The sequence below is a fragment of the Lepisosteus oculatus genome, chromosome 2 (genome assembly GCF_040954835.1).
Source record: "Lepisosteus oculatus isolate fLepOcu1 chromosome 2, fLepOcu1.hap2, whole genome shotgun sequence".
Taxonomy (NCBI): Eukaryota; Metazoa; Chordata; class Actinopteri; order Semionotiformes; family Lepisosteidae; genus Lepisosteus; species Lepisosteus oculatus.
Window position 1 is genome coordinate 4,666,324 of NC_090697.1, and position 24,267 is coordinate 4,690,590.

At 38.6% G+C, this 24,267-nt stretch overlaps 1 protein-coding gene across 2 annotated transcripts in view; it reads left to right on the top strand.

The window, feature by feature from the left end:
- The window catches only part of moxd1 (monooxygenase, DBH-like 1), a 57,380-nt gene that overhangs the window by 22,420 nt on the left and 10,693 nt on the right, over positions 1–24,267 (top strand). For both annotated transcript variants that reach the window (XM_015354674.2, XM_015354668.2), the window contains 6 exons: positions 12,665–12,844; positions 13,275–13,377; positions 18,714–18,880; positions 20,293–20,484; positions 22,041–22,100; positions 23,796–23,938. In XM_015354674.2, the coding sequence (XP_015210160.2) occupies positions 12,665–12,844; positions 13,275–13,377; positions 18,714–18,880; positions 20,293–20,484; positions 22,041–22,100; positions 23,796–23,938 (845 nt within the window). The remainder of the gene's footprint in view (positions 1–12,664; positions 12,845–13,274; positions 13,378–18,713; positions 18,881–20,292; positions 20,485–22,040; positions 22,101–23,795; positions 23,939–24,267) is intronic.

Genomic DNA, 24,267 nt, shown 5'->3' on the forward strand with positions numbered 1-24,267 from the left:
CCAACTACAGTGAGGCCTGAAAGGCACCAGTCATGATTTTGAGGTGATGCAGAATGAGTCTCTCGAAGCACTTAATGACAACAGAGGTTAAAGAAACCGGAATTGAAGGAAGGGTTATGAAAATGAAGACTAAGAGCTTTTGAGGAAGTTGGAGCTAAACTGGTAAAAATGCACACATTAGGAAAACGATTCAAAAACTGTCAAAGTGTTTGGATATCCCAGTGAGCACTGTTGGCTCAGTAATCAAGGAGTGGAAGTTGTGTCACATCACCCAGCCACTGCCAAGAAAATGCCATTCATCAAAACTCAGCATGCGAACAAGAAGAAGGCTTGTGAGGGAAGCCAATGAGAGGCCAACAATCACTTGGAAACACCTACAGATTACAGGGGCTGAGAGTGGAGGAAAGGCACATCTACTGTATCAGCCATATCAAGAGCTCTGCCTAACACTGGCCTGTATGGGAAGGTGCAAGAAAAAAGTTGTTACTCAAAAAGAACCATCTCAAAGCCCATCTGGAGTTTGCCAGATGGCACAAGAGTAATCCTGGTAAGATTTGGGAAATGTTTTTGTGATCAAATAAGACCAAGATAAAGTTTTTTGGCCAAAATTCGAAAGCATTATGTGTGGTGCAAACCTAACACGATCCCTACAGTAAAGTATGGTGGTGGCAGCATCAGGCTTCTCATCAGCAGGGACTGGGAATCTTGTTAAAATTGAAGGAAAAAGTACAGGGAAATAGTGCAAAGGAACTAGTTTCAGTCTTCTAAAAAAACTGAAGCTTTGGAAAATATTCACCTTTCAGTAGGACAATGATCCCAAGCCCAGGACCAAATCAATATTGGAGTGGCTGATGATTAAAAAGGTGAATGTCCTTTGGTGGCTCAGTTCTGACCTCAACCCCATTTAGAATCTGTGTCATGATTTGAAAATTGCAATCCATAAGAGTTGTCCAAGAAACTTGAATGAGCTGAATCAGATCTCCCAAGAGGGTGAAAATCACTCCTAACCATAGTGCAAAGCTGGTAGACATCTACCCCAGAAGCCCTAAAGCTGTTATTGCTGCAAATGACGCCTCTACTAAATATTAATGTGTGGTGTCTGCATACTTATACATGCTGCATTTTTCAGTTCTTGACCTTCTTAAAGATAACTATATTTTACTTAAAGAACATGATGTGTGAGCATGTGATTTTCCAATTAAAATGCTGATTGGAAAAAGATGTGCAAGTATCATTTGTAATCCAACAACATTTAAAAACTTTTAAAGGGTCCAAACACTTTTGCAAGACATTGTATTTGCCATCTGAGCCATCGTGGAGTCAGAAAATGATGTTATTCAATGAATTACATTTTTGCCTGTTAGTATATGTGAAAACTTCAGTATTTTGCATATCCACACCTTGCTTCCTGTGTTAATTGCAGTCTTTTTTGTATTTTAAACTTTTTCCTGGCATATTTCCAGAGATATTTTTGCCTGCTCTTCAACACATACGGCTTAGAGTTCAGCGTTTGACTTTTGTTTCCTTTTTGCAGAAGCACCCTTCATGTAATTCCACACCAGCTACTGAACTGAGATGACCATTCCAGAGCTTTAATGTTTTGTTTAGAAACTCCTTTGTAGACTATACAGATATATAGAGCCATTGTCCTGCTGGGTTACAAGTGTGTGGAACAGAATCACGTGAACCTACAAGATTTCTTGATAATTTGCCCTATTAATTGGTTGTTTGGCAATGTTTAAAACTGGGTTCTCTCTCTTTAAACACTTTGTCTTTGTATCCAAAGTCAAATCTGTCATTGTAATCCAAACATTTTGCCATCCTCGACAAACAATACTTCTTGCACATTTTGCATAAATCCTACTTGGTCTCAGAAACTTGGAACAGAAATATTGACTATGACCATTTTTATTGCGTTTCATTTAAATTACTTTTATAGTTATTTTCTTGTGCTTGATGATTGTGCATTTATTTGATGTTCGTTATAAAGTGTTTTTAATCCTGAATGGGTTTTAAATGGGTTTCATATGAAATATGTTGATTGACCAAATATCTCCATAAAACTTGTTTTTACATGCTATTTTTGATTTTGCTCATATTACATAGTAATTTGCTAGTTTGTTATAAAGCTGAATCTCTTTAAAGTTATACATACCACTTTCTTTTTATTGACCGAAAGAATCATTTAATTTTCCAGCCAAACTATGCTGTTTGTATGAGTATAGAAACATCTCTCATATCACAAAATTAGGTATTTAGCTGCTTTTGAAGTTTAGCTGGCCATATATGTTTTATTTGTGACTATTAACAGGAACTACAATAGTATCCCTCTCTGCACCAAACATCAGATCTATGCTGACCTGCCTCATTTTATTTCTTTGATTAATATTAATTCAACAGTTGAAATTAGGATAGAAGTTAATCTATCAGGGGTATTCTACAGTATGTTACTAACATGCTGAATTTCTCACTTAGTCCTCCAGTGTATATATGTGCTAATAGAGAGAGAAAAGTAGTCTCGAAAGCAGACTAATTGCATTCACCTCACCAGACTTACCCAGTTCCCTTGAGGTAACCCTTTAACACAGACGAGATTTGTCTTGCAGAATAGATTTTTCTAATGGGAAACAATTGTTTCACTTTAACAGTCAAGCTAAATTACTTTTTTGAAAACATGTGGTTGCAAATGTACTAAAAACTCCAGGGATATGTAAATTTAGATTGACTTGCTCAGAATGCATCTTGCTACATGTAGGTATAGGTATAGGTAGCATTCCTATGCAATTGGGTGTACTTTGGGATATTGTATTTTCCATTGTTCAGCTCATACAGTAGTTTATTTTAACAGTTGTATTTAAACTTTAATCATAAATGATGAAAAGTACATTGGCAGCATTTCCCATTTTAGATCTTAAGCTCAAGATAAGCGTCTGCTTTTGCAGTTGTTAGTCATTCGTTTGGGATCTGTCTTTCCTGTATTCACTCAGGTTTGTTCATGTTTTAAAGCACACCTGTGTTTTGTTTTAAAAGAACTGTAGTTAGAACCAGTGTGGCCCTTTTATAAGTATATGTACAAACCTCAAATTACATGCATTCTGTACTTAATCATGTTCAATACCTTCAAACATGCTATAATTTTACAAAGCATTTAATTACAGGGAACTAGATACTGCAGTGCAACACTAACATTAAAGAGGCTGCCCTTAAAACCTATTCCCAAAGAAATAGAAAAGGTTGTTCTGTACATCAGATCTCTGTATATACAGTATAAAGGATAGAAACATCTGGAATGTTTGTACAGGTCAGTAGTGCATCTAATATCTAAAATTCACTCCATTCTAGAAAACCATATTTTGGGTCTATTAACTTGTCTTTATAACTTACATTATATTAAAATTATAACAATTAAATACAATTAAAAGAGCAATGGATGAGGTTTTCTTTTTCTAAATATTTAACATGCCCTGAAGAATACCTCACTTTCCTATTACCTACTGTGTTTATTATACAACTGTGATTTGTTAATTAATGATAATAATAATAATAATTATGTTCTTTTATGAAGGCAGTTCTCCTATTAATGTACAGTAATGTACAGTATACTCTCAAAACACAATAAATAAGGGAAAGTGTCTTTTCTCTGACAGGATCACTGTGCTATGGACATTTTATTGATCTTCATCTGCAAACAATGGCCCAACACAAAAATAGATCAGTGTCTCTATTACCAAAGCATGAAGTAATCAGAAGTGTTATATGAACAGAGTAAGATGTGCCAAATCCTGTTGGACTACTGATGTAATGCTAGAACAATATAAACAGATAAGAAAGATTACAAATGAGAGGAAGCCTTTCAGCTCATCCAAAGATCCCATCCAGCTGTTATTTGAAAGAAGCCAGGGTATCAGCTTCAACAACAAAGCAGGGTCATTTGTTCCACACACTGTCAACCCTACAGTATGAACAATATCAAGACGTTCATCCTGTTCTCAGTTTTAAAAGCATTTCTCTGTAGTTTCCACTTGTGTCATCATGGTACACTGAACTTCTTAAATGGGCCCCATCTTAAAAGCAGCACTGATTAGATAAATAATCAGCCGTGTTCTTTTATTTTTAAGAACATAAGGAGAGGTATCAGATAGGCCCTAAAGCTTGTTTGTTAGTAGATAATTAGATCTTATCCTGCTGTTTCTTGAAAGAAGCAATATTGGCGTCATAAGAAACGACTCTTGTTCTAAGTTTAAATGCACTTCCACATACTGTAGTTACATTTATGTTCTCTGGTTATTGTTTCAGCTCTTCATTCTAACTAGGTCTTTTAGGTTGACTTTGTGGATTTTTAATATTTGATTCTAAACTCTCATATTCTTCCCTGTTCAAAATGTGTTCGTTCTTTTAGCCTTTTGGAGTAGGGTGTTCCCTTACGCCACGGAATGTACTGTATCTGGTTGCTGTGCTTTTGAATTCTATGCCATTAATTATACTGTACATCCTAACATTCTTTTTTCCTTTTTATTGCTTACCTACTGTATGTTTCCTATATTATGTTATACCAGAATCTAAATCACTGATATCAATTAAGAAAAGTGGTGGAACTAATACAGATCCCTTTGGCACTCTGCTAACTGCATTACCCCAGTGTGCATGCCAAAAGCCTTATGAAAATCTAAATACCATAATCTGCGCTCTGATTTAGTTAAGCAAGTCCTACCTTTTCTGAAACCATGTTGACTGACCTATTGCCTTTTAAATTTTGTTACGGGCAAAATACCCTTTTTCTCAAGTGTAGTGCACCGCATCCGGGACAGCGGGTCTTTCCCGTATTAAAGCTCTGGGTGCTTATCACAGACGAGATCCAGAAGCCGTAGTCAAGAGAAGCCAAGTCCGGTAACCAGGAAGTACTTATGCGTCAGAGGAGATTGCTGACAAACAGGAAGTTTAGCCCAAGAGGTGGAACCCAATACTGTCACGATTATAGTCCCCCCTCCTTAAGGGTGCTCCAGCCCTTTCACTTGAGACTTTATTCTGTGCACCTGATTCCCATTCCCAGCCCACCTTAAAAACCAGGCGCTGACGCTCATCCGGGCTCTGCATCTGATTTCCGTATCGTGCGAGTCCGGGACCTGGAACCGCCTGGTCCCGTTAAGGTTTTAATCTCTGTTCCCGTTCCTGTTCCCTGTCCGCCGGTTCCGACCCGGCCTTCGTGTTTTAATTCCGCGTTGATGGATCTCCTGGTTTTGGACTTTCTCGTGTGTTTTGGATACCCTAAGGATTACTCTTTTGGATTGTTCGCCTCGGCCACACCTCCCCCATGCACCAGCGCACCTTGGACACGCCCCCCTGTCTTCAGCCCCGTATTCCTGCATGACGTTTCCCTAGTGTTTCCCCCACTTCTTCGGATTGTGTCGTCCGCATAGGGTCCGGAAAGAACTGTTCGTTACAAATACTGAGCAATGAGACTACAGCAATTCGGCCTTAAGTATGGTAGTTAAAGAGGGGTGTGGTAGTGGACAGGAAATGTTTTTGGTAAATTGTGTCTGGATGCTTTGCGTTTTCCCCTAATGACCGAGGTCAGGGCTTCCGAAAGGGATGCCTTCCCGAGACGGGAAGTCGAACACGTAACAGATGAGTATACTGTAAAAAGTTTATTTTGTAATTAATACAATAATACAGTACCACAAAAAACTTGCTCAACTATATACACTTTCAAGTAAGCAGCTGCGTCACCATGCATAGGCTGCAAAGGAACAAGTAAAGGTTTATTCCATGCTGGAAAGGAGAGAAAAGAGACACAATGTATCGGCTGTGTTCTTCGGGTGTGGGAGAGAAGAAGACCAACAATAGATGAACCATGGGAGAACAAAAGCTGGGAATGGAGAGGAGGCGGGAGTAGGCCAGAAGCAGTATCGACACTTGAGTGGTGTGAAGTCAAGAGAGGTAAAGAGAGGTGTGAAGTCATAGCATGCAAATTAATAGAGAGGATTAGAGGATACAATATATAACAATAGAGGATATTGTTTTGGATGTCTTTCTGCAATTGGGGTTCCAAAACCCCTCTTTCTGAATGCAGACGGAGAGTTCAATATGATCATGGCCATCAGAGTGGAAATAGGAAACTATGGATTTGAAGAGATCTCACAGCCCTGATACGTTCCCTGACATGCTCTCCCAATCTCCTTCCTGCCTCACCAACGTAAAGGGCTAGGCATTTTCTGCAGGTTCCAGATTGCTGGAAATACAAGATTTCATCTGAGTGATCCAGAATTGTCTAGAGAAGCCTTGAATATGTGTGTGGTATTGGATATTCTGTATATTTACAGGTGATACAGCAAGTTTTGTTGCAGGGGAAAGGGACTGGTGTGGATGATTTCTGAGGGCGCTCAAGGGAGCTGTGAACAAGGTTACGCAGATTAGGTGGTCGGTGAAATGAGATGATGGGGCAGTCAAAGTGGAGGGAGAGGGATGAGGAAGATGAGGAAGTTGTCATTAAGTTGGCCCTGGGGATATAAAGGGTGGTAGGGAAGCAGGAAGCTCCAATGGAATCCGGTTGTGAGTCCAGGAGTTCCTATTTTGGTTGATGGCTGGTTCTGGCTCAGGAGAGGGCCCTGTCAATAACATGGGTGGGGTATGCTCTGTTATTTGAAAAAGTGTGCATTTAGAGGGCTTGGCTTTGGAAATCCATGTTGTGACTGCAAAGTGGCTGGAGCCTTAGGAACTATTGAAAAGGGAGAGAGTTTTTAGTATGTGTGGTGTGAAAGGAGCTGTATTGGAGATAGCTGTGTTAATCTGTGGGTTTGTAATAGACAGAAGTAGGGAATCGTGGATGGTTAATGGATAGTTTAATGTAGTGAAACGGAAGAGTAGTGGAAGATATGTTAACTGTATATTTGAGCGATGGGTTGAAGTTGGTGAAGCTATGCAGGAAATGCTCTAGCTGAGGACCAATTCTGCAAGACGTACAAGGGTGTGGGTGGGTGGATCAAGCACTGTGAGTTTGTACAGAGTATGCTTAAGGGCTGTAAGACCATCATGGTGCAGAATGATGGTGTTTAAGGATGTGATATCCATGGTAAGAATGAAACATTCTGGGTCCTGAAACTGGAAATCGTTCAAAAGTTGGAGAGCATGGTTGGTGTCCTTAATACATGAAGGAAGACCTTCAACCAGTGGTCTCATAAGGCTGCCGAGAAAGGCTGAGATGTGAGCTGTGGGACCGGTGCATGCCAAGACAACGGTGAGTCCAGGGGTGTCAAGTGTGTGGATTTTGGTAATGAGGTTTGAGATGCCTGAGAATGTTCAGCAATGAGACAGTTTGCCTCTGGGATGAGTCTCTTATTGCTGATGAGAGGAGAGATGGTGGATACCGCTTCCTTCTGGTAGTTAGTGGTAGGATCCTGTGGAACTGGATGATAGGCGTAAGTGTTGGTATGTTGTCTGGAGGCTTCATTGATACATACAGTAGGTCTTTCTACCACACCACAACAGCGCCTTTGTCCGTGGTTGGATGACAATATCATCTCTATTGCAGAGAGATTTGAGTGCCTGAATTTCAATATACTGTACACTGTATACTGTAGCTGTACAGTACTCTATAAATGTTGAATTCTTTTGGGATAAGTGATTGGAAAACAACCTAAAAATTCATCTGATTTTTGGCTTCATTCTTAAATAGTATTTGGTGTTAACAAAAAACATTGTACTGTATGAATAAGGTTTCAACCAATGTGTGACCAATAACTGATTAGATGGCCATAAAACTAAGATTTCATGTTGCTAAGGCAACAACACTTATTGACTTTGGAATGCTGTAACGGGTCATGCTTACAGAATAAAGGACTTCCTGTTCAGAAAGTTACTGAATTAATGTCAGTAAGATACAACTATTAGTCTCTTTTCTTCCTCTGGGTCTCCCAGTGAATTTTTAATTGAGCTTGCACCAATACTCTTTCATTCGAGTCTTTCAGACTACTGTATTTGGTCAAGGCAATCATATGAAAAGAATTAGATCATAGAAGTAGAAAATATCCTTTCTATTAGATGACAAATGCATTCCAGATTAAGTCTGTGGAATTAATGTTAATGTTAAAAAACTCTGGTCCTTTTCTCTTTAAATAACCATAACTGTAATGTTTTAGAACAAAATTTCTTTCTGAGTGAATATATGCATGGTATCAATCTTGAGAAATTGGGATTTATTATACAGTATGTTTAAAGTTTAAAATTTTATATCTAAAATTTAATTTTACTCAAGAAAAAAAAATATGCTTTATAATTTATTAAGTAAGCATTTGTAACACAAGTTTAAATCTGATGTTTGTAATGTAGTATTTCCAGCAAGAATAATGTCAGTTGTATTGTTTACATTTACATGTACAGTACATTGCTGAAGTATTGTACTGTACACTGAGAAGTACTGTATTAAAAACACAGCGAATGATGATTGGATCCAATACAGTTTCTTGTGTTTTTAGTTCCTCTCAGTGTATTAATATTTTCAACCGCATGATTATTTACGAGTATGTTAAAGCTATGACCTTTCATGTCTTTTTCTGCCTCTACATGTTCTGTATTCAAGGCATTTAATCCTTTAACGTTTTTTTGGTGTGGAGAGGTGCTACTCCATCCACTGTATTAGATGGGCTGAGTAGCTTTCTCTTGTTTGTAACTTTTCTGTTGTTATTAACATAATTCTGTTAAAACCGAGACACTAAAATCCTTGATATATGACATGATTTTCAATATATGCCTGATCCCACATATACCTGTATAGAGAGAGCATCAAGAGCTAAAACACATCACTTTAGTCATGTATATATGTAGACAAATAAAATAAATGATTCTGCATGTTTATTAAATGGTTCTTGCATCATTTTAATTAATTGATGATTAGCTGTATTATACTCACATGACTTTGTTAGTTACAGTAAGCACTAAACCACCTCAGTAGATTTGACACACGTGATGATGATATAACCTGATGATATAGCCTGTTGAATGTCTACCTTGCAAATAAAGCAAGAAAACAGAAAAGGAGCTAATATTCCCTATTTACCAAGAGAACATTGTATTTGGTATGGTAGAGCCAAGTTCTCTTTAGAAATAAATCAGTTTTCTACATCGGTAAGTGTGGTGCAGATGTGCAGAACAGTTCACTGTTCTTCACAATCGCTCTGTTTAACAGGCCAATTGATAGAGAGCTCAATCTGGAAAGGATTGTCCTGGTACTCTAACAGTCCATCTAATAGCAGCTGGACAGAACGGCACTATATTGATCAAATCCTGGGACCTGACTTACTGCCCGTTGAGTGGGTTCAAACGGATGTGAAAACATTGCAGCAGGAAAATGCACATCCTTGTGCTGCTTGTACTGCTTGTGGATTCTGGCTCATTATATCAAAATGTTACAGCAATGCTTTTGGTACCCGCTTGACAGACATGAGTCCCATTGAACCTTTGTGGAATGAGCTCGTAGACCTGTGTATCATGCTTGATACACAATCCCACAAGATAGCATCTGCAACCTGCCACAAATCACAAGATGTAAACTTGTAGTGCTTCTAAAGTGAGCCACACATTCTACTAGCCTCTGACTTTCACAGTAGAGGCCCTGGTGATCATCCCTGTTAGTGAGAAATGTTAATTGCATAATACCTACTGTATGCGTTCACCTGCTCTGTGAATTTCAGTGGATGGAGTTATAAGTGGTTTTATTTTTGATGCTCAGCATAGAAATATTTTCAGACTGTGCACTCTACAAGTTTAGTTTTATTTAAATGATTCACGTTTGAGTTCTGCTAGCAGTGTTATTGTCCTGTGGCCTGATCCAGTCAGCTCTCAAAAGCTGAACAAAAAAGGTCCAGGTCAGTACTGGACTGGGAGACCTGTAGAGAAACCCAGGTAGCTGCTGTAGGTGTGGCTGGTGAACCAGTGGATGGTGCTCTTCTGTTCAGTCTTGAATTTCAGAACTATTTCTCCAGCATGGTACTAGGAATATTGCTGGAGGACGTGCCATCCTTCCGATGAAATGTTAAACCATGGTTCTGCTGTAAGTACTTATCCCAAGTCATTTTTCAAAAGAGCAAGGATCTTGACTTCTGTATCCTGAATAAATTCCACTTTGTACTATCTGGACTACCTACAGTAGGTTCCGCTTTAATGCACTTTTTTCATCTTTGCCTGATTTGTTATGTAGCTGGGATGGGAGTTGGAGGAGGTGGTCCTCTCCCATGTGTTAAGGCCTTTGGAATCCTTCGGGATGAAAGACACTATAAATGCGTTGGGATTATTATGTTTTCTTATAATTGAGGTGTTCCTTCATTGTGATGAATTCATTAATCTAGCAATGATTAAATTTATAGTACCTTGGAAAGACATAATGGATACAGCTTGTGCTCACCAAAGCTATGCAATACTTACTATATATTCCAGTAAGAAATTCCACTGCCTACAAACGTTTTATGATTTACTATGAAGTTCATGTTAGCTTGGGTGCCCCCAGCAAACGGAATAACTCTTCTGCATTTTAGGCATGTAACAGATCCCATTTAGTGGTAGCATAGCAGGGGACCTGCAAATGAAACCAACCCTGTAGTGGGAGATTTAACTGCCGAAGGGAACCACCCCAAAGTTACTATTCCTTCACTCCTTCCCTACCCTGTAGTCACCCATAAACACGCACAGTTAACTCCACTTCAGAAATGAGGAGCAGTGGAAATGCCTCACCCAGTCGACCCTGTTTAGGCCAGTCTCTTCTCTTCTTTCTCACAGGCTGGCTCACATGGCCGCGGTCGGGGCTCCATCTTGCTTTTACCCCCCAACGGAATATTTGTAAACCTTATTAGAGCTTTCCCAGAGGATCTCACGCTGAGATTGTGTCATCGCTCTGTCCCAAAGTGATCAGCCAATTTCCTCATTTCCTCATGAGAATGCATAGGATCTGTTGGTAGGACTGTCTCAATGCCGCCCTCTTGTGGTTCAACTCCATTTGTACAGTCCCATCCTGGCCACCTTGTTACTTGAATCTGGGTCCAAAGAACAAAGCAATGACAAACCAGGAACAATCCCAATGAAGCAGAACTGCAATCCTATTTTTATACTTCAGGGTTAGAAGGAATCAGCATTGATAAGGGAATCTCAAGCCATTATTAATAATAATAATTCCTTATACAGTGCTTTTTCTGGACACTCCACTCAAAGCTCTTTACAGGTAATGGGGATCCCCTCCACACCCAGTGTGCAGCTCCCATGATGATGCGCCAGCAGCCAGAGTGCACCAGTACGCTCACCACACACCAGCTCTCAGTGGGGAGGAGAGCTGAGTGATGAGATGGGGGTTATTAGGAGGCCGTGATTGGTAAAAGCCAGGGGAAAATTTGGCCTGGACACCGGGGTAACACCCCTACTCTTTTTGAGAAACGCCCTGGGATATTTAATGACCACAGAGAGTCAGAACCTCGGTTTTACATCTCATCCAAAGGATAGTGTCTTTTTACAGTATAATGTCATCAAAACTATACTGGGGCATTAGGACCCACACAGACCACAGGGCGAGCGCTCCCCACTGGCCCCACTAACACCTGTTCAAGCAGCAACCTTAGCTTTCCCAGGCGGTCTCCCATCCAGGTGCTGAACAGGATCACACCTGCGTAGCTTCTGTGGGCTGCCAATTTGGAGTTGCAGGGTGATGAGGCTGCTGGGTGTAAATCTACTGTATATATTTAACTAGAAATGTAAAGCTAAGATAGTTTTAATTTTAAGAGTAATTTTATATATAATTAACTTTAATCTGAAGTGACCTAAAATACAAGTGAAAAAATCTGTGTTGAGATAAATTTCAGAAGACTGAAAGAATGTTTATAAAGAAGTATTTATGTAATGGTCATAAGGCTTCATGTTTTGCCCTATACTCAGCTGAACTTGAAAGAGATTTCACAGTATGATATCACTGTAAACCCAGTAGGTAGCATTTTTTTTAGTTAGGATTTCAGCTCAAAGTAGAAACTTCAGCTGATGGAAAACATAAAATGTTTCTACTGATTTCCATTTCAAAAGTACAGAAACAATCCTTCCCAAATGAATGAAATGTTAATCTTCTGTTTATCAAGAGTGTTGATATTCAACCAATAAACCAAGGGCTGTATGCAATCAGTATAAGAAAATATTTCTAAAAATATATTATTTACTTTGCAACAGGAGAATTGTTTTTTCTCGATGTGCATTACAGACAAAGCATTCCTTGTAGTTTCTACATATATTCAAATTTAATTTTCCACAAAAACTACAAAAAAGCTACGGTAAATTATACTCTGAACATCTGTAACTTGTGTGCTCCTTTTTCTTTCTTTCCCAATGCACAATTTTGTGATTATATTTTTGTATTTAATGGTGTATATACAGTTCAGAGTGTCTCACAGTAATAACTAAATATGTTGTTGCTGTGATACACTACTGTACAGTATATGCAAAGTTACAAAGTTGTATATTCAAAGTCTGCAAAGTGAAGTTGCAAACATTTAAAAAACGAATCTATTACTGTCGCATTTAATTTAGTGTGATTATATTTGATTTGTGAATAGTTTATGAGTGTTTCATCTTTTCCTGCATCAGAACTTGCCACTCATTAATGTTGTTGTTGTTTTCATTCTTCTCCTTTTGTCAACTATAGATTGAGCCTTTGATTCAGACAGGACATTCCAATCTGGTTCATCACATCTTGCTGTATCAGTGTGATAGTAATTTAAATGAGAGTCAACTCGATATTGGTCATGAATGCTACCATCCCAACATGCCAGACTCTTTTCTCACATGTGAAAGTGTTGTCTTTGCCTGGGCAATAGGAGGAGGGGTAAGTAATTGTTATTATGTCTTACAGTACAAGGCTCAGTGTGTGGGGGAAATGTCTGAGGAATGGCACTGTGCCAACCTATCTCACATCGAATCTGATAGAGACAGGGATAGTTAAATTCATCACACTCAGATCATGAAAAAAATAATCAAAGTTATTAAACTTTCCTTAAATCAAAGCTCATTTTGAACAGTATGAAATATATTAAGTTCAGTCTTGAATAGTGATAAGATAACCCTTTGGCAATAATGACTATATTTATTTACTGTTTAGTCTCTCCCACATCTTCTAACACAATACTTATATATTCCTTTTAACATAGGGAATATTTAAACATATGAAATCAAAACTTGTACTGATGTATCTAGTAATTCTGTCTTTGTTATCTAACAGGTTGTAAGTGGTTAAACTATTATTTTATGACCTCCAGGGTTTTACTTATCCACCTCATGTTGGGCTTTCCATTGGTACCTCAATAGATCCTGTCTATGTCCTGTTGGAGATACATTATGATAATCCAACACGCCAGCGAGGTAGGGGTGGTACTGTTTCAATTTTTTTCTTAGGTAAAAACATGAAAATGGACAAATTAAAAAAAAATTAGTCTTTCAACCAATCAGAAGTGATTAAGTGATTTATTTAACAGGAAGTTTGAAGAATTGTCTATGAATTGCTAGACCATATGAACAAGGTTGAAATAATCTTTACAAGGATGGTACCCAGAATTCCACTAATGGCATAATTAGGGCATTTTATATCTCCTCTACAAAAATATTTACCTTTTTAGGTATTCACCATTGCCACGATGTAGATAAATAAACTTGAAAATATTGTAGTTTATATATAGTTTATATATAATATATAGATGTAGGTTATATAATATAAAATATTATATTTGACATACTGTATACAGAGCAAGTCTACTGCACAAGTAAAAAGGACCACAACAATTACACACTGATTAGCATGCTTTCTGCTTGCAAGAATTTAACTAAAATATATTCACAATATATTTGTGAATGCAAGGCTGCAAGGACTCTGTCTAGTGAAGAGAAAACAGTCACCAGCTTTAGTTTTTTGGGAATTCACATTTCTAATGATTTAACCTGGGGTGTGAACATGGACTCTAAGAAGGCTCAGCAGCACCTCTATTTCCTGAGGTGCCTCAAGCAATGGGGGATGCCAGTACCTGTGTTGGTGAACTTCTACCTCTGCACAATCGAGAGCGTCCTCACCAACGGGATCACCGTGTGGTACAGCAACACTCTTCTTGAAAGAGAAAGGCACTGCAGAGAACGGTGAATGTGGCCCAGAAGATCATCGGGTGTGGTCTCACCGAGATTAAACAGTTCTACATGGACCGCTGCCGTGATAGAATTCTGGCCATCACAGAGGAAAGTCACCACCCCGGGCATGAGCTCTTCACCCCACTGCCCTCAGGCAAGAGATACAAGAGCATACGGACACTTACCACCAGATTCCTCAATAGCTTCTACCCACAAGCTGTGAGATGGGTGAACACATTTGGCCATGCCCCTCGGACCACACCTACACCATCTACCTCATTGTAATTTTATTTATTGCACATGTGCAGTCATTGTTTACGTGTCTGCATTGTTTACATTCAAACTGTTTACTCGTTTACTTGTACATTGTCTACAGTTTGTTTGTATATTGTCTTGATGCACTGTCTGCACTTTGTGTTTTACACTTTATTAATCAATCAAGTGACTTTCTGTAAAAATTCCATTGTACCCATACAGGTATCTGTTTTACACATGGCAATAAAGTTCAAATTCAAGAACAGGTGGGATGCAGAAGAAAGCAGTATTATGAACCATTAATTTAATTAGTAGAAAAGTAATTAAAACATATTCACAAGGAATGGCAGCAGCTGAAGATTGTGTGACAGTAGCATCATTTATCAGATTTGGTGAAAACTTTGGCTTAAGCCGCTTGGCTGAGGCCAACCTCCTAGCCACAGGACGAAGAGGCCGGGACCTCTGTGCTTGGTAGAAGGGGACCAAGGAGTAGCTGCACAGGTGGAGATGGGGTGGAGGAGGGATAGAGTGATATGGGGTATATATGGAAACTGAGGCAATTACTTCAGGATTAGTTGCGAGTTGCGGCAGCTGTGCTTAATTAGTCCGGTTGCCTTCATCCCTCACCTACTTTCATTAGAAATGCGTTAAGTATCAGTTGCTGATATGTGTAGAATTAGTTTATTTAAATAAAACTACTCTGTACTGCATATACTGCTTCTGTTTTGGATACTTTAGATTCCTCAAAGAATCGTCATAGTTTAATATTTTCTCGTTAGTAGACTGAAGAACAGAGGCAACAGTATCAATAATATGTCTTCACTTAGTCCTTGTTACAGTCCCAGCATCCCGCCACCAGAGGGCACCTCAACCTCTGGTGCCTACTTCATCTGTACAGCAGAGGCGTAGATCAAGCAGACGGCAGTAGCCAGTAGTATCCCTGCTTGCCCAGTTTCTCTACAGTACCTCACCATGCCTCCCCTCCCCAAACCTACTTAAACCCTGCTCTTTGTTCAAGCTGTGCTCAGTATTGTTTTCAGCTCAGCCTTTGCTGGATTCTTCCAGGACTCTTTGCCTGACTTTTGGATTTTGGCCTGTTTCTTGACCTTGGTTTTTGGATCGTGTCTCTTGCACTTGATGCCGAATTTGTCTTCTGGCTTTGGACTTTCGCTCGCCTCTTGACCCTGACCTTGGACTTCCCTAATTTACTGGCTTAGGATTTTTGTGATCTTGAAACTCACCTAGGGTCCATTCCTTGTTTTCTGAGCTGTGGACCAGTGAAACAGTCCTGTCATGGGTCCTGCTCCCCAGAGTTTAGACACCAAGTGTTGACTTGTGGGATGCAGTAGAGCTGTTCACCACGTCTTGGGTATTTTTTTGCCTTCTTGCACCAAGAACTAAAGAATCATGGGATGTTCAAAACATGGTTTCCTAATATTTCATTATACAGTACCTTTCATTTCTTCATTCCTGAGATGGCCATGTACAGTACATTATGACCAGGCCATGACATTACCTCCACCGTGCTTAAGAATTCCTTGGGAAGTACAGGATGAAGATGAGCTTTGGAATATTGTTCAGTAATATGGACAGAAGACAACATGACATACCATCACATTCCAAAATGTTGAAAAGGTTATTGTGTAGAGAAAGAAAGGAACAGCAAATGCGTCAAAGAACGTAATCTCATCTGTAAAGCCTTGTCTGGTGTGGGCAAGCATGGCTCACTGGTCTCTGCTGATAATGAAACTGGTGACGACAGCAGCAGAGGGAATTCTGACCTTTAAAGTCCCTAAACCTATCATCCCTTGAAATCACTGGGTTGAACACAAAGTATGTTTTAGTTCCAATATGATCAAACATGAATGGGCACGCAAATATAAAGTTATAGAAAAGCACAGGAGAAGAGTGTTAAAACATTCAAGATGCTGAAACCCCATTGAACATGGTGGAATCATTAAGACGTCGAAGGTGTATCATAGCACAAAGACACTACCTACTGTATATCAGGCTGTCTTTCCAAACTGAAAAGCTGAGAAAGGGGGGACATTGGTAAGAGATGCCACTGTTATGCCAACAATGACTGGGACAGAGCTCCAGGGTTCAATGAATAAGATAAGACCAAATGTCCATGAGTCAAAGCCGGCTTGTATAGCAGAGAGGAAAGCAGGAAGCCATTACTGAATAAAAAACATCTTAAATTGTGCATGGTATTTGCAATAAAAAAAATCCTAAAAGTGATACTACAAAACAAGTCACAAAAGCTTTTCTGATCACACAAGACAAAAGTGGAACCATCCCTCCTGTCAAGCAACATGGTGTCTGCATTATGTCACAGGGCTGCTTCTCATCATCAGGGACTGGAAAGCTTTTCAAGTACGATGGGGTAATGGATGGAGCAAATGCAGACAAATCATAGAGGAATACGTGCTAACGACTTGAAAGAAGAATGAAAATTACCCAAAGCACAAGACAAAAACTACAGTACATTGGAGTTGCTTCACAAGAAGTGAATGTCTGTCAGTGTCCAAGTCAAAGTCCGACTTGCATCTGTTCGAAAGTCTGTGCCAACACTTAAAAACTGCTGTCTAACAATGCTCCCCAGAATCCCCACAGCCTGAGTAAGTTTACAAAGAAGAATGGGCAAAAATAGCACCACCTGGCAGAGATGAACCAGACTTGCAGCTGTAATTGCTGTCAAACAGGATTCCACCAAATATTGACTCAAGGGGGTGAATACTTATGTAGTCAGCATATTTTAGTTTTCGATTTTTCTACAGTTTTTTTACAGACATTGAACTCCTTTCCTGTTCAGTTAAGTTTTGATTCAAAATATTCCAAATATAGATCATAAAATTATATTTTAATAAATGTTTGTACATGTGCGTAAAATAATACATGTATGTACATTTTGTATTTTGTATGTACTCTCATTTGTAATTCAACAAAACGGGCCATCATTGGAGCGAATATTTCTGCAAGGCCCTATACTGTATATAGAGAGAGCCATTAAAAATACAACAAATAATAGGTCATATTATTGCCTCTCAGTATAACTTCATTGCTCTTACTGTTTGGGAATGCTTAGAGGGAGAATTGTCTCACTGTCAGGAAACAGTTCTTTCCGGTCCCTATGCGGACGACACGATCCGGAAGGTGAAGAAACAATAGGGAAAAATAACATGCAGGAGTCGGTCAGGAGACAGGGGGGCGTGTCCGAGGTGAGCAGGTGTCCAGGGGAAGTGAGTCCGGGGCAAACAATCCAAGCATAAATCCAAAAAGGGAAATCCAAGACCAGGGTATCCATCCGAAATAACTAAAAACCAGAACCGGGTCGGGACCGGCGGGACAGGGAATCAGGAACAGGAAACTAAAACCATAACGGAGCCAGACGCAGCAGGACCCCGGGCTCTCACGAAACGGGATTCAATGAGAAGCCCCGGGCAAACGCCTGCGTCTGGCTTTAAAGGTGGAACTAAAGAGGGGCTGGAAAAGGAACAGGTGTGGGGAATGGGACAGAACAAGGAAGGGCTGGAGCGCCCTTAAGAGGAGGAGTAACGACCGTGACACTCACAGGACTCTGCTTTTAGCAGTATAAAGTCAGAATCAGGAGCTAATGACAATCTTCACCCTTATTAGCACAAGGAGAATCAACAAAATGCTAATTTCTTGCATGTGGAACATTAAAATGTTTAACATTGTGTATTAAAAAATCTATAATTAAAGAAACACTACATTAAAATATATAAATTGTATGAATACATCATTGTAATAGTAGTTAGAGCAGCTATAGGACCACTGTACAGTACAATAAATCCAGTGACTTTGGGATTTTTGTTTTCTACGAATTATAAAATAATTTATGGGGGAAAAAATCAATAGCAAGTGTTGTGTGGATATTGGATTTTAAACTGGTTAACCTGAAGGGTGAATAATCTTGTTGAAAATTATTTATAAGAATACGAATTAATAATTAATAATTAATTAATAATTAATAGTGATAATTAATAGATCTATAATGTAACATAATTATGCTACGTAACCAAAATGAGCATACCGCGACCAACACTTTTCAGAATAACTCGCATAACAAATATACCAGTATAGAATATTTAGGTAATCCTACCTGTGGATAATTACTGTATACTGACAGTTTTAAATAGGAAGTGTTGTCTATTAAATAAACAAATAAATAAAAAAACCTTTAACCTTGTTTTTATAATGGTGATTATTTGCTTAAATAGGAGAGAAGAATTCCATATCATTGGTTTGCTTATTACTGTTCATATTTTGACTTTATTCATACTGTGCATTGTTTTCTTTCCTAGGTTTAACTGACAGCTCCGGCCTCAGATTTTTCTACACTCCTATGCTGAGGGAATATGATGCAGGTGTCATTGAGACTGGAGTATGGGTCAGTCTTTACCACATGCTTCCACCAGGCTTACCTGAATACATCTCGGAAGGCCATTGTACCATGGAATGTCTCCAGGAGGTACTGTACAATTCAAAGAATGGGTATACTGGTGTTTATACCGAACTGATTCAGGATACCACATACGAGATAAGATAAGATCACTTTATTGGACATATACAATTTCTTGCCTTAGGAATTTGCCTTTTCACATACCCCAGCTTGCTCTCCATGAGACACACAGACAGGGAGAGAGGCTTGGGGTCAGCCATATATATGGCACCCCTGGAGCAGTTGGGGTGAAGGGCCTTGCTCAGGGGCCCAATGGAGTAGGATTCCTTTGCCAACTGCAGGATTTGAACCAGCAGCCTTACAGCCACAGGCGCAGATCCTTGGCCACAGAGCCACCACTCCGCCACACCAATGCAGTTGTGCCATTAGTGTCCTTCTCACTGGTACTGGATTAAATATTTTTTACTGTAACTGTGTTGAACTTTGGGTGCAAGATTTGGTACTAGGAATTTTAACATTGAACAAAAATGAATTCTCACATTTTATACTGTTAACTAAAGTAATATACATTTATTTTTTTGTAGAGTTTTTGTATGACAAGCAACAGAAGGCAAATTAATTTGTTTACTATCCTGAAATGCGCATTACGTGATAACAGTGTTGCATGGAAGAAATATTGTTCGCTTGATATTAAGTTATGATTTATATGATCATTTTATGCATTTTGCTTTATATGCTCTATTTAGTTTTCATGGTTTCTTTTTATTAAATGTAACCACTGTTGTAGAGTTTTGTCACCTTTTATAAGATCTTTTATTAATTTCCTTGTTAATGACTTTAATATCTAAATATCAAAATGTTAAAGTTTGTTTATAATTTGAAAAATATAAAGAGCCATTTTTGTCTAATTCACCACTTTATATGTTATACAGTATACTCTATATATATTCTGTGTGTTTATGCAGAATTAGTAATATCTACTCATATATGAAGAGTCAGAACAGCATAGCAATATACAGTATAAATGTCTCTAAGATAAATGTCTTCATTTTCAAATCAACGCATACATCATTATGAACCACTACAGTATATTTCAAGCACCTTATTTTATACATGCTGCAGTACTGTACTGTATATTCCAGCAAGGAGACTCTTGCAGAGGTAAAAAATGCCGGACGCATTTTAAGCACAGTTTGTTCAAATCAAAACTCTGCTCAAACCTCTTCCCTTGCTATAGGTTAGTTATGTGGAACTTGTCATTTTGACTGATGTCTCTGGGAAAAGAATGAACACTCCAAGCACAGCATATAATATATCTTAAAATACACTACTATGTAACCATACAGTATACAGTATGTACTGTACTGTATACTGTACAGGTATGTGTAGATACAGTATATCCAAAGCTTTTACGGTAAATATGCTGTATAGTCTATTACTTTCTGTGACTTTAACACACAAAGGTTTCTCTTGTTTCAAAGGCACTAGATCATGAAATGCCAGCAGGAATCCGAGTGTTTGCTGTTCTTCTCCATTCTCACCTTGCTGGTAGAGCCCTGCGAGCAAGGCACTTCAGAAAAGACAACGAGCTGCGTCCCTTGGCTTATGACAACGAGTTTGATTTCAATTTTCAGGAGTTTCAGTATCTCAAAGAAGAAAGACTCATATTACCGGTACGTACATGGTTCTAATGACTTGCCTGTGTCAGTGCATTCAAGAAAACCTGAACTGACATCTTATAGGAAACAAAAAAAAAGTTACATGGTGAAAAGAAAAGAAGAGAGACACAACATTTGAGCTATGGAGCCATTTTTGTCACGGATGTCAGAAGGGAAGAACCATGGAATGGCAGGAGAGCGAAAAGACCCTATGCGTAGCGACGAGACGGGGGTTAGCCCTGGCTCAGCTGTTCTGGAGAAGCCGTGTAGAAACCGATGCCCTCAGGTAGCGGACGTGGGGCAACCTGGTGCTAGGTGGGTCTCAGGACATCCGAACGTCAATGCCGAGCGAGGCAGAATAAGTGACCCGGAAATATATAGCCCAAGGAAAGAGGGAAACCGGAAGGACAGCAAAGCCGGAAACTAGGGACAGGACAGAGTAGGAGCGCCCTCTGGCTGCAGAGGGTGCGTGACACAACTTTTATTAAATTGCACAATAAATTAATTGGGTGTCTTTCATAGAAGATAAAATGGAGGGCTGTGTCAGTGAGCGAACAGCAAATGAACATGTAGAGGTTAATTCCACACTGAAAAGTAACAATAAGAAACTATGGGGCCTTTTCCAGGTGTGGCGTGTAGAAACATAGAAGTCTACAAAGTCAAAAAACAGATTTTTTAAAGACTTGATATGGTAGGAAACTAAATGTAATACGCAGTGCCTTACATGGTACAGTATGTGCTAGCATTAATGTGTGCTAGTATTCAAGCAAGTCACTCTAAAGTGTTGCCATCTGGGTTGGCAACATGTTGCACCTGGTGTTCAAGTCAGGACTTTGTCCTCTCAGGGATAGTCACTCTCTTCTTATCAGACCATTTAAAAAAGTGGTTTTTCAGTCGACTTTTAGATTCATGGGTGACGTAAGACTTAATACTTAATTTCAAGTTAAAATACTTTGATTACACTCAGGCAGAAACCATTTCCCTATTTTTTTTTTTACTTTTCAGACCAATCATTTGCACCAGATTGGATTCAGGGTAACCATAGCAATTTACGCAACTACTTCAAAAAATCAAATTAATATTTTGTTACTTACAGCGTTTCCTACAGTAGTTTTATCAGTTTTTTGCAGATTGTTTAGATTCTAAATACAAATGCCTATCTGAAAGTACAACTATGTCAAGTTCGGACGGCAGCAAAATATGGAAGCTTCTCAGTCAAGTGAAATACTTCTGTGAGGAACTGTCAGGTTTTATGTCTGCTACAAACCTGTATGCCTTCTTGTTTAAGTTAAGAGTTTGAGTCATACTGATGAGCCAGTAAGGGCCAGATTGCTGCAGAAATGGCATTGTGCAATGTTCTTATTAATGTGAGGGCCAATGATTAATTTCAGTAATGTTTGGATGGAAACATCTTCGGCACACACGTTCCACAATATGTCAGAGGTCCACCAGTCTGACATAAATTATTATTTAAGATAGTGTTTGCTTGTTTTTTCTGTTTTCTCTGTGATGAAAGGTTTCAGAATATACCAAAATTCTGATGTTCGTTGAATGTTTTTCTCTTTTTTTAGGGAGATAATTTGATCACTGAATGCAAGTATAATACCAGAAATCGGAAAAATATGACTTGGGTAAGAGATGGCAGGCTTTTTGTCATTTGTTTTTGAAAAATAATCTATTTAAAATGTGAGAAGAGTAGTGTTGAGTTTTACGGAGTCTATTTTCTTTTGATTTAACCAATTTTCTGCTTGCATTTGAGGTGCGTTTTTATTTTAGCCTGACTAAAACACTCAGAAACAAAATGTTAAAATTATGGTTCTTTTATTACTGAAGATTGGGTCCAGATTTGGTTTGCCCCGTAGTTCTACAAGCCCTAAATTACAGATATTTCATGTTTCACAATTTTTTTTTCAATGAAGTGTGATTATACACTTTTAAAATGATTTTTTTTTATCAAACAATAACTTCAAGTATATCTCATAACTTGCTATAATTTTAATTGGCTTTGTTAAGAATAAACACTCCCTTACATTAGCCTACTAGTTCATTAGACCTTCACCTTCTCGGTTTCTCTAATATTAAGAAGACTGAGAGCCATGACTTATATTATGTGGATAGCTCACAGAATTACTAGCAACACTGGGACTTTTATACAGCTGTGTGGCACTCCTTGCTGAAGGATACAAGAACACTGTCTGTTGTAGGGATTTTTTTCCCAGGTAGCCCAGGACTCCACAGTCCAGTCCTAAACTACTATACTATACAGCCCAATGTTACAGATCATACCATATTTACTGCGTAGTCCCTTTTGAGAGTCTTAATGTCATTGTGCAGAACATATCGCACCAAACCTACCCATGTCATTTTCATCTTGGTAAGAGAACAAAATATGCAAGAATAAGCTGACCACTTTAAGCAAGACTGTGAAAAATATCTATATTTTCCATTTATTATTTAAACAGTAAGTAAAGTTAAATTGTCTTCAATAGGCCCCATTAATACTGCCAGGCAGGGATGTTGCTTGTTGACTTCAAGAACTCTCAGAAATCATCCAAATATAAAGGCTTGTAAGTTTGTAGCTTCATCGCTCAGAGGTTAATAGCCAACTAGAAGCTTCTGATTTTTTGGGAATGTAGTTCAGGCAAGAACTGCCATCTTGTCTGAACCTACTGCCATTTTACACAGATTAATAATTAATAATTAATTGATCCAGGAATCTCATTCATCCATTTCTTGAAAGAAGACAGAGGTTTCAGCCTGAACAACAACCCTTTGTGTAAAAACATGCCTCCTGATCTCAGATTTAAGTGCACTTCCAGGTAGTTCCATGTGTGCACTCTAAACTGTGTTAAACTGTTTGATACTGAAGAAGGTCAGTTGGATGACTTTGTTCATGCATGTCAGGATTTTGAATACTTCATCAGGCTTTAGTCTTCTCCACTTAATACTAAAATCATTAATCTCTAATTTTAGCAGTGCAAGGGTCTTTTGCAAAGTCTCCTGCAAAATGTATAAATGTTGAATAATGACAGCCTCACGTACTTTGGAGGCAACTCATTTTAAAGAATTTAAAATGTTATATGATACCTAAAATACCTTCTTACCAGTGCTGATCATTTACAATGAGAAAAACAATGGCTATAATCTGGAGATGAGCAAAAACAATCTACATACAGTAGATTACTTTTTTAAGACACTTCATAAACAGAAATGCACACCTCAATTAAAATTATTTTTCATTTTTGATGTTTTGTTTTGTTTAAGCATTGTATGTTCTTGTTTATGATGTTCACCTAGGTGGCAGTTAGAAATGTGTCTTATTACAGGGTGGATTAAGTACCAGGGACGAAATGTGTCTGTCGTATCTCCTGTACTACCCCAGAATCAATCTGTCCAGATGTGAAAGCCTTCCAGAAATTACAGGGCAGCTTAAATTTATTGGTGTGAAGGAGATATACACACCTGTCACGTAAGTATTCCTTAATTACAATAATCTATGATCATTCTTTTTGGGGAAGTTTACCGAGCTTTCACTGCATGTAACTTAGTCCAATTAACAACATCAGTGGACTGCTTTATTTTTAATTGCATAGAATAGATAATACAACTGTTTCAGCTGTTGCAAGACTAGCTCATATACTAGTGAAGTACTAGTCATAAGCACTGTGTATTTGTTTTCCTTCCACTTATGTGAAGATTGGGATATTGTGCAATAAAAACTGTGGTTAATTTTATTAAAAGAGCATATGTTTCTCCATGTCGCATAAATTACACAGCTGTCTGGTTCTGGCATTAGAT